The sequence below is a fragment of the Suricata suricatta genome, chromosome 4 (assembly GCF_006229205.1).
Source record: "Suricata suricatta isolate VVHF042 chromosome 4, meerkat_22Aug2017_6uvM2_HiC, whole genome shotgun sequence".
NCBI classification, from domain to species: Eukaryota; Metazoa; Chordata; class Mammalia; order Carnivora; family Herpestidae; genus Suricata; species Suricata suricatta.
This window is the reverse complement of record NC_043703.1, coordinates 128720797-128731119: the sequence shown is the minus strand read 5'-3', so window position 1 is coordinate 128731119 and position 10323 is coordinate 128720797. Positions and strand designations below refer to the sequence as shown.

At 46.8% G+C, this 10323-nt stretch overlaps 1 protein-coding gene across 3 annotated transcripts in view; it reads left to right on the top strand.

Annotated features, from left to right (window-relative positions):
• The first annotated feature begins 1727 nt into the window (after positions 1 to 1727).
• LOC115290080 (interleukin-36 gamma-like) overlaps positions 1728 to 10323 on the top strand; it is a 36258-nt gene continuing 27662 nt past the window's right edge. The window contains exons 1-3 of one of the 3 annotated variants that reach the window (XM_029937786.1): positions 1728 to 2769; positions 4545 to 4654; positions 6096 to 6158. In XM_029937786.1, the coding sequence (XP_029793646.1) occupies positions 4576 to 4654; positions 6096 to 6158 (142 nt within the window). In that variant the 5' untranslated portion in view covers positions 1728 to 2769; positions 4545 to 4575. Of the gene's footprint in view, positions 2770 to 4544; positions 4655 to 6095; positions 6159 to 10323 lie in introns of those variants that run through there. The other 2 variants (XM_029937787.1, XM_029937795.1) reach the window with 2 other exon arrangements.

The window sequence follows — 10323 nt, the reverse complement described above, 5'->3', positions numbered from 1 at the left end:
AAATTATAAATTTGTACGCACCTAATTAACGTGGCTTCAAAATGCGAAAAACAAGCTCAAATAATAAATCTACAGCAGAGCAATAGATCTTAATATCCTTCTTACATAACTGATAGAACAAAAGATACCAGTGAGGGTAGAGAACATCTGCTCAATAGAATTAATATATCTGACCTCATGGTCATGTATAAATTACCGTGCATAACAAGTACAGAATATACGTCAAACATTTACCTGCAGACACTGGTGGAAAAAATGTAAGGTTGAAAGGAGCAGACTGGGGGCAGCTGGGTGGCTGAGTTGTTAAGTGTCTGACTCTTGATTTTGGCTCAGGTCATGATCTTGAGGTTTGTGGGATGGAGTCTCACATCGGGTTCTGTGCTGACAGTGGGAAGCCAGCCTGGGATTCTCTTTCCCCCCGCCCTTCCCTATCTCTCTCTCAAAATAAATAAACCTTTTTTTTTTTTTTTAAAGAAAGGGAGCAGATTGGCAGTCAGGGGATGTTAGTTAATAGCAATACTAATCATGGGAATTGCAGCCATCCCTTTACTAACTTCCAAAAGCTCCTTACAGCAAACAAAATTATATCATTTCCTCTACTTTCTTACTCTATGTTCTGTTCTGGATTGTGTCCTATGCACTGCTTAACACTGTAGACTCTTACAAGTTGTCAGTCTCCTTAACCTCATGCCAGTGGTGAGGCTTTGCTGATGGGCCTCTTGGATGCTGGCTGGATGGTCTGCTGGATATGTGACTACCACCTGACCTGGATTCCTTATTGCTGTGCCCCTCGCATCTGTTAGGACTTGGTACTACCTGCGTGGGACCCACTTCCCATCTTCCCCCACGAAGTGCTCACAGACACAGCGCATTCCCATGCTTCCATGGCCATGGTGTCCTGGACCACAGGCTGAATGTCTCCTGTGGGCATCTGCAGCTGGCTCTGTTTTTCTAGCACTGTCCAGCCCTTCAGGCTTGGCTAGTTCTATAGCAGGGATTCTCCTTGCTGCCTCTCCCGCTGTACAGGGCCGGGCAAGTCATGAGAAGTGCCAGCATCCTATGGTGATGCAGGAATCGAACTGATTTCAGTAACATTTGAATTCTTTGACTGTTGGATGACAGAATTTATACTTGGTTGGGTTTCCCATTTTTCAATTTCATATTTTCCTTTACAATCTCATCCCTATCCCAAAGGCTTATCAAGAAATTCTCCAAAGATCTCTTTATTAGGCATTTACTAGACAAATTAGAGATTTCTATTCCAGCTATCAAGGGAATAACATTTTTTCAGATCTTTATGCCAATAGTGAAATACCCTGTGGCAATTAAAAATAACAGAAAGTACTGATGAGGTAAAATGCTATTTGAGATATCATCTCGACTAGGAGAGGCCGGATGCATCGTAAATATCAAAGGAAAACAATTTGTCAGACATATTCCTTTCATTGCAGGTTATGTAGATGTGAGCATGGAAGACGATCTGAAGATAAGACCCTAGTCTGTGCCCACATTAAAAAAATTTTTGTAATGTTTATTTATTTTTCAGAGAGAAGGACAGACAAGCAGAGTGCAAGGAGGAGGGGAGCAGACAGAAAAGGAGACAGAATCTGAAACAGACCCCAAGCTCCGAGCTGTCAGCACAGAGACAGATGCGGGGCCCAAACCCATGAACTGTGAGATCATGACCTGAGCTGAAGTCGGATGTTCAACCGACTGAGCCACCCAGGTGCTCTGGTGCCCACATTTAAAAGGTGGAGCTGCAACGTTCTCGGAAAGGCCTGGGCTGCCCAGAACTTGGCCTGTGATCTCCAGGAATTTGCTTAACCTCTGTAGACTGCCCTGACTTTCACAGTGGAAGCTGGGAGGACAACCCTAGCCCCAGGATCAGCCCAGGATTTGGGGCCGTAACGAATGCAGGGGGCTTAGTCCAGCCCTGGAGTATGGAGAGCACACAGAGGACCATGGCAGCCATTACTGTTGCTCCTGTGTGTTGTGCTGAGGCTGGTGACCGGCAGCTATGACCTTGCTTGGTCATGTAGATCTTCCTGACTACACCAGCTGTTTTTAGCATTGTAAAACACAACCGTACTTATTAACTGACAAGAGCAAATGCAATGAAAAAAAAAAAGGCAAATAAATAACCAACAGGCTGTAGGAAGAAGCCCATTCTTGGTGTCTTGTTCAAAGAAGGTCCCATGGGTGTGTTGCATGTCACCATTGATGAGGAGCAAACAGAAGATGTGGATGGGGTGTCAGTGATGTCCTGGGGTGCTCTTTAAGGAGAGATGGAAGGACTATTTTTCTCTGGGATGTGGGGCCCCAGCTGGCTGAACTCTGGGACTGGGGTCAAGAACCACCATGAGGACAGGGGCTTGCCCACACCTCCCGGGCTCAGTGTCCAGCCTGGACACTGCATCTCCCCTTTCCTTTCCTACACCTTCGCTGTTGGACTGGACTGGCAGCCACACAGCCTGTCTCAAGTGCCTTGAAACATGTTGAATGGATGTGGCACAGTCCTTGGCAGAGTGACACTACTGCACAGGAATTTGTTTATTCCCTTGGGTGGAAAATGGCAGGCCATGAGTAATGACCAATACCTAAGATGCTGCTTATTGTTAGATGAAGGAATGAGCTGTTACATTTGCATATATACTCCCAAACCGATCCTTCAAATTAAGGACCAGACCTGGCCCCTCCACCTCGGAGATCCTGAAGGGAGAAGACAAGCAGAGCTCCAGGAGCCACAGAGTGTGGGGATCCTTGGCTCAGGTAAGTGGTACTGACTGCAGTTCAAGAGGCCAGTTGACACAGATGGGGAAGCAGAACAGCATGAGGGTTTGCCTTGCTTTTCTCCACTAGAAGCATGCCCTTCTATGGAGTTCTTGACTTTCTAAATGTGGTCTCTGACACCTGCCCAGACCACTTTTCTCTCAGCCCCAAGAGCAGCCTGAATGTCTTCCAGGAGGGCTTCTGCCCATCAGCAGGGCATTGCTGGAGGGCCAGGCACACGCTGTGCTTAGGAAACCTGCCAGCCCTGCAAAAGCTAGCCTTCTCTGCTTTCAGATTCTAGAGAAGAAGAATCTAGAAAGTACTGGATTTCAGAAAGGAGATTTTGGAACCCTCAATATTTTGAGTGTTCTCAGGTGAAAAGAGATGGATCTCAGAGGGCTGAATGCACTGCTTCTCTCAGGAGCTCTGGGGAAGCCACCTACATTTATTGTGATCCAGGTGGCAAATTCCAGAAGCAGCTCACAGGGATCTCCCAAATACCTCAGCCTGTGGGCATCATTCTGTCTCCCATCAGATCACCATTGTCTTCATGTATTTTAGTACCTACATTTCTGCCAAGCATTTATTTTGATGTCATGTGGCTACCAAATTCTCTGACTTCTCAAGTGCCACCCATTCCCTGTGCCCCTTGATCTAGCCCCAAACTACAAAGAGATTTGTGCTTTGTAGATGTGGGGAATGCAGCCAAATAGCAAATAACTTAAACTCAAGTACTGGCTATCCATGCCCTTAAAGATCTGTCCCCTCTCCCTAGAGCCACCCAGTGGCCAACCTCCCCTATCATTCACTGTCCTTGCTGCCAAGCCCCAGAGCCCTTCCTTGCCATTTTTTTATTTTTGCAAAACTCTTTAGCCCCCTTGTCCTGCTCCTAAGCCCTTCTCAAGAGGTTGGGTCTCCACACAAACTGCCCATCTCTGCAAGTGGTGTGATCCTTGAGAATTCATTTACCTTTGGGTTTTTCATCTATAAAATGGGGATAACAATTGTTGCCTCACTTCCTTCTCTGTGTTGTCCTGAAGTAATATTGGGGAAAGTTCTTTGTGAAGTGAGCTGTGACTTGCAGAATTGAGGCGTGTTTAGAAATCCCTCTCCCCCAAGTCCTCCCAGTGAAGAGCTCCTGTGTCATGCCTTTCCCAAGACATTAGGAGTTGATCCTCCTGGGACCTTTGGAGGCTCAGTTTTCTATGACAAGAGGCTGCAAAGAAACTGCCTTTCTTTGCAAAGATTAGACTACAGCAGAGGGTTGGCAAAGTTTTTCTGTAAATGTTGGGACGGCCAGCATTTCATGCTTTGCTGACCAGATGATCTGTCTTTCAAATACTCACCTCTGCTTTTGAAGCCAGAAAGCAGCCATAGACAACATGTCAAAAAGGACATGGCTGTGTTCCAATAAAACTTTATTTTAAAAAATAGGCAGTGGGTCAGATTTGGCCTCTGGGCTGTAGTTAGTTTGGTAATCCCAGAACTGGAGCAATACACTTAGAGCTTTCTTTTCTGTTTTTATCAAATACTGTCAAGATCCATGAAGATGATATTGTGACCCACAGTTTGGAAAATGTTGCTTTGGAGGGGCAAAAAATCAAAGAAGGAGGGATAGGAGAAACACGGTCCGTTCTTACAAGGCCTTCCTGGACACAGCAAACATTTCTGAGCCCAGAGCAAGGCTGATGGCCTACTAGGCACTACTGGTGCCCAGCAAGGTTTCCTGGGTTCAGAAGTGTCATAACTGATCTCTTTCCTGCCTTTCATCCCAGGCTTCTGCGGAGTCATTTCATTGTGTTAAAAATGTCATTTTTGGAGGACTCGCGTGTGAAAATGGAGTCTGAAGACCAAGAAGGAGACGAGCCCCAGAGCTGCTCAGAAGGTAAGATTCTTGTGAGCATCTGTGCCGGGGCCAAAAGATAACTCCTAAAGCAGAACCTTGTAGTCTGTGCACAGACCAGTTCCTGCCTGTTGACCTTGCATGGGACGTGACCTTTGAGAACTTCTCTGGTAAATGCATTAGACAAGAGAAGTCCGTGAAGGGAAAATGAAGCTCTGTCATGGTGCCTCGGTGCATCAGGTGGTAGATAAACAGATCCGTTTCGCCCGAAGATCCGGTGCTTTGAAGTCCTGACTCACCAGCTGGAGGGTTCTGAATCCTCCAAATGCATCTCTTTCCTCCCAGCCTGCCCAGGAAGAGGAGAAGGCCCTGCAGTAGAAGGGGTTATCTGGGTCTTGAGTGGAAAAAGGACCCTGTCTCGGGACTTTTGACCACCCCACGGAGGAAGGCACTCTGGTCTTGGCTCAGGGGGTATCAAAGAGGAGGCTTTTGACCCAAATGACTGTCTAGTGCATGGAGTGTGAAGGGAGAGGCCCATGACAGGAGACTTCAGCTCACACATGGTTCTTCCCAAACTAAAAATAAAGCATTTGTTTGACAAATGTGGATCTGCCAACAGAGAGATTTGGAAAGCACTGCTCCTGCTCTTGGAACACAGGCTGTGTGGTGGCCACCATGCACCTTCTGTCCCTTACGCAGCAGGAGTGGACACCAGGAAGGGCCAAGCACCAGATACTGTAATTACATGCAACCTTGGGGAACTCCAAATGCTGATATCAACTCCTAAATCTGTCTTGTTGTTAGTGGCATGTGTGGAAGTGGAAAAGACTTCCTCTGGCTTCCAACACAATCCTTGAGAGTCTCTGAACCAAACCTGGGGTCGCTCCACCTTCCACCATCTTTCCTCACCAAGGTGCAGGCTTCCTGCCTCTTAGAAGCATCGACTGTCAGAGCTAGAGGGACAGACAGGGACGGGACGGCTCAGAGCAGTGAGAGGCGGTCATGTACACTACAAGTGAGTAGCGAGCAAGGCCAAGACTGGCTTGGTGCCAGAGCACGGCATTTGGGTTTTCTTCCCTAGGTGCTATGTACTCTCCATGTGCAAAGGTTGGTTGGATTGTGACAGCCGATCTCATTCGGGCATTTCTCAAACTTAATGTTTTATCAGATAGAGCCTTCCAGATTACTCTCAGAGTGCTGTGGGCAGTGTATCCTATACCCCCTGAATTAAAGCAATGCATGTGTATTTAATAACTAAGGCTTTTACAGAGTTCTGCATTCAGAAACTAAGTTAGTTCTATTTCATCTCCATTTCTACCATTTTTGACCAGGAAGGCTATTTGTTTAATGTCATTATTGTCACTCTGCTTTAGTGTTTCTCAAAACACGCAAAAAGAAGTGAAGCATTAAATGGCCCCTAATGTTCCTAAATCCTTGGAGAATTCCAGTTGCCATGGACTAACCTCACTGTCTCTGATTCCAGACTTGGACCGAAGGCCCCAGGAGCCAGACACGAGCTTCACCTCAAAAAGCTTTCCTTATTCAAGTAAGGCCCCTGGGTGAACCAATAAGGGTGGTGACGGATGAGAGTGGGCACGAGGCTGGTGCCCTGATGTTCTCTTAGGGGGGGTCAGAGGATCAGAGGCTGGGGGTACCTAAGGGTGCTGGGATGAGGCCAAGGCATTTCCTTGTGGAAACGAATCTCCGGAGGGTCAATAAGAAAGATGAACCCTGTGGGGCCTCAGCCTTTCCAGAGTCGTGCAGGGAACACATACCTACTGTGTGGCCCAGAAGAAGAAAGGTTTTGAGCCTGGGAATCTTCCATGTCCTTCTTCTAACCTTTGTCCTGAGGTTGGCAAGCCTGACCTCAAATAGTTTACGGAACACCAGAAAGTTGGCCAGCAGAGGGCGCACCCCGCGAAGTGCGCCTTGGCAGCCCTCACAGATCTAGATCACAGGCTCTTGCCTGAACCTGACAATGACCTTAAGAAAATTCAAGTGCAGAAACTGAAGGAGGGAGGGAGGCTGCCTGCCCCAGGGGACACACGTGGCATGGTGACAGATGCTGGAATTTAAAGGTACCATAACAGCGCTCTGCCCAAGTCAGCTTTAAGGCTCCCCCGTCACCACGCTCTGCACAAGGCAGAGTCTGGAGGTCGCAGCCAGAGTCCCAGGTCTACTGCGGGTGACCTTCCTCCTTGGTAAACTGGCAGTGAGCGCACACAGGGGCACGGCAAGCCCTCGCCACTCTGTGATGGAGGTTGTATCAGGTGCTACTGGCCTCTGCCATCGCTGCTGTTGTTCCTGCTGTTGTTCGAGAACGGACTCTCCAGGGGAGATGATTACCAGCACGTTAAACACGGTCACCTCTGCTGTGTTTAAACTGTGTTTAACCAGACTGCCTTGAGAAGGCAGTCTGAGGAACGCATGTGGGGTCAGGAATGACGTGTGAGAACACCAGTTACCAGGATCTGGCACAAGCACGTCAGGGTGTGATGGGAGGGCAACAGGAGTAAAAGAAGGACAGGTTTGGGAAATACTTAAGAGGCAGACAGCCCAAAGCTAGGGCTGGAAATGCAACTTCCAGAGCATGTGTGGGTGTCGCCCCAAACCCACCAGAACCTCAGGGCGGTGGGGACCAGGCATCCATGGCCATAAAATGTCACCTATCAGATGATTTCCTGTGTGTGGTGCTTGGCTTGTAGGTACTTCCTGCCTAGTTTCTTACCGCCCCACTACTCTTCCCCTGGCCCTCCAAGGATCTGTCCCACCCAGGCTTTGCTGACAGCATGATGCCCCCAGTGATAGGATGCAGGAAAGAGGGTTACGAAGAATAAAGGTTAACATGCTCTGAGCCTTTTATTTGGCTCAGATACCTGGCTAAGTGCTACTCATTTGAGTATGCATTTTAATCTTGCCAATACCCCCTCCAGGTAGGTGCTATTATTACCGCCTTCTCACAGATGAGGAGGTTTAGAGAGATTTAGTAATGCTTCCTAGATGTTAAAGCAGTAAATGTTGGGAACTTGGATGGAACCTATCTGTGAAAATGGATAACCCATGTACTTATGTCCATGCTCAATTGCTTGTCCAGAGCAAGGCAGAAAACCTGGGAGTAGGAGAAATCTTGAGTGGGCTGTGATGTTTGAGGCCACAGGAAGGTGGAGGGCTGGGGCTGGGATCCTCGCACGTGGGCTAGAAAGGATTGCTTATAAAAGAGCAATCTCAGAGAACTTAATCGGTAGCAAGAACCAGAGGTTCTTTTCACAGCTGGTCACTCCTTCTGCCCACATCCAAGATCCTGGGGTAGGGTGACGCAGGTGAGGGAAAGAGGTGTCTCGGGAATAGAAGGAGAAGGCACTTATCTGTCTGCTTGGTGATGAGTTACCTGTACAGAGATAATAGCCTTAGGAGTGGTGCGCTCCAAGCATTTTGGATCCCAGCTACCCCAATCAATTAAACAAAACTGAGGACACATCTTTGAAATGTGGGCATCAGTCCATTATGAAACTTACGCAAAAGTAGAAAGTTCACAAAGACTAAATAAAACAGGAACTGGCATTTAGTGGTTTCTTCCCACATTCTAGTGGATTGCCTGGCTCACCCAACTGCAGCACTCCACCCCCATTCCAGCAGACCCGCACCTAGGGGTGTGCTAGCAAGTGTTTGACAACCAGTTCCCTGGGGATGGTGGGAGTGGGAGGGAGCTCTTCCCTGGACATTTGGGAAGAGAAACTGCTTCGTTCTTTACACAGCCCCAAAGCAGATCCTGGCCCCAGATCCACTTTCTGAAAATGTAGCCGTAGCCTACATATTACCAAAGACTGCGGAGGAGAGGAAAAACAAGGCAAATTTCATAATGTTAGTGTGTGCTAATTCCTTCCTGGTTCAGTCAGCAAAATCCTTTAAGAGAAAGATGGACTTAGACCAGCACTCACTGGATGGCAAACAAAGATGGCGGGAAACACTGCTTTGCTAACAAAGGGAGTGGCCTGCAATCTAAGTTCACTGAAAATCACCCCCACCTCATTTGTTTCTTTTTTAAAAATTTTATTTATTTATTTGTTTGCTTGTTTGTTTGTTTTTGGAGCTCTGCAAGGCTGAGAAAAGCCAACTGCTTATTCATGGGCCATAGAGCTGTAAGGTGGACCTTTCGTTACTACGATAAGATTGGAGCCCCACATCTTTATGAAGCAGGGTCCTTCAAGAATACATATATAAGTGTACTTATTCCAGTGTATCAGGTATGGTCCCTTAAGAGTTACGTCCGGCCAGTCTGCCAACCAGTATCAGACAAAGGAAATTTATGATCTCATCTGAGCCCATTCTGAATTATCTCAAGGCCGTATGATGAAATTGAAGGACCTCTCACGACACACATCAGTGGCTCAATGCCACTGTCCAAGAAGAGATGTCAGTCGCTAGCACTCCCAGGTTGAAAATAAATGCAAACAAAACACATTAAACATTAGTTAAGTACTTATGTGATCATCAAAGTGGAGAATTCTTGAAAACATTGTAACTACAGAGTAACTTTGATTATACATTCTTTTCGGGTTGTAGTCAAAGAAAAAAGGTAACTGAATTGGTAAATCTTGCTGTTCATCAAGTCACTTTATTTTTAGATATTAGTCATGTGGTTTTGGACTCTATATCAGCAGATAAATCAAATGAGTAAGCTAATTGTGTAAGGATCGAGATTTTCGGTTAGACAGTAATTGTGTAGCTCACTGGATTATAAAGGAAAGTCATAGTGTTTCAGTAAACTGGTGGCTTTGGTTTTAAGATGATACAAACAGGGTTTACCTTTCGAAAGGATATGAGGGGAAAGATCAACAACAGGACAAAAGGAGGCACCAACCTCCAAACTCCAAAATTTCACTAGGTTTTCCCAGTGCAGATCACAATTTCTGAGCAGGTAGGGATCACCCAGACTTTAACCATTAGATCTGTTACATGCAAACTAGAAAAAACCAAACCCATATAAGCCTCCAACCTCTCCCTGCCCCCAAATTTGTGCCTGGCTCCTGAGTTCCTATCCTGATTGCTTACCTAACAGCCTGACCCCACTTTACCATCTGGACCTTGCCTTGCTTTGGACCTAAACCCAGATGAGTCATGAGGGCCCTGTGCCTACCTTCAGGTTTCCCAGAAGCAGCTTCTCTGGTTCTTTGTTATTCGTTCCTCCCACCAGTTCACACCTGGTACACCATCCTCCTCCATGGAGGACTCACAGACAGTACCTTGCCATGCCTCTTGGACCCTGGACCCCACTGCCCCTCTCTCAGTGCACCTGCAGCTGGACCAGCTTTCCTAGAGTTCATCCAGCATCTGCATGATCACTTATTACAGAGCTTGCATCATCCAGGCTGGCCTCCTGGAGGAGAAAGCCAGTATAGCCTGGCTATATCTCAAGAAACAGAAGCACCTGGGTGAAGTTGGGTGTGTTTAGGAAAGCAGCAACCCCACAGACACTGAGATCATCACTTCCCAGAAATTTAGTTCACCCAGAACTTTATAATTAACCACAGTCTACTTTTTATAGCCCAAATGACATACACTTTACAAAAATGCTGATTCAAAGGGGTGCATGTACCCCAATATTTATAGCAGCACTATCAACAATAGCCAAAGTATGGAAAGAGCCCAAATGCCCATTGACTAATGAATGGACAAAGAAGATGTGGTGTATATATATATATATATATATA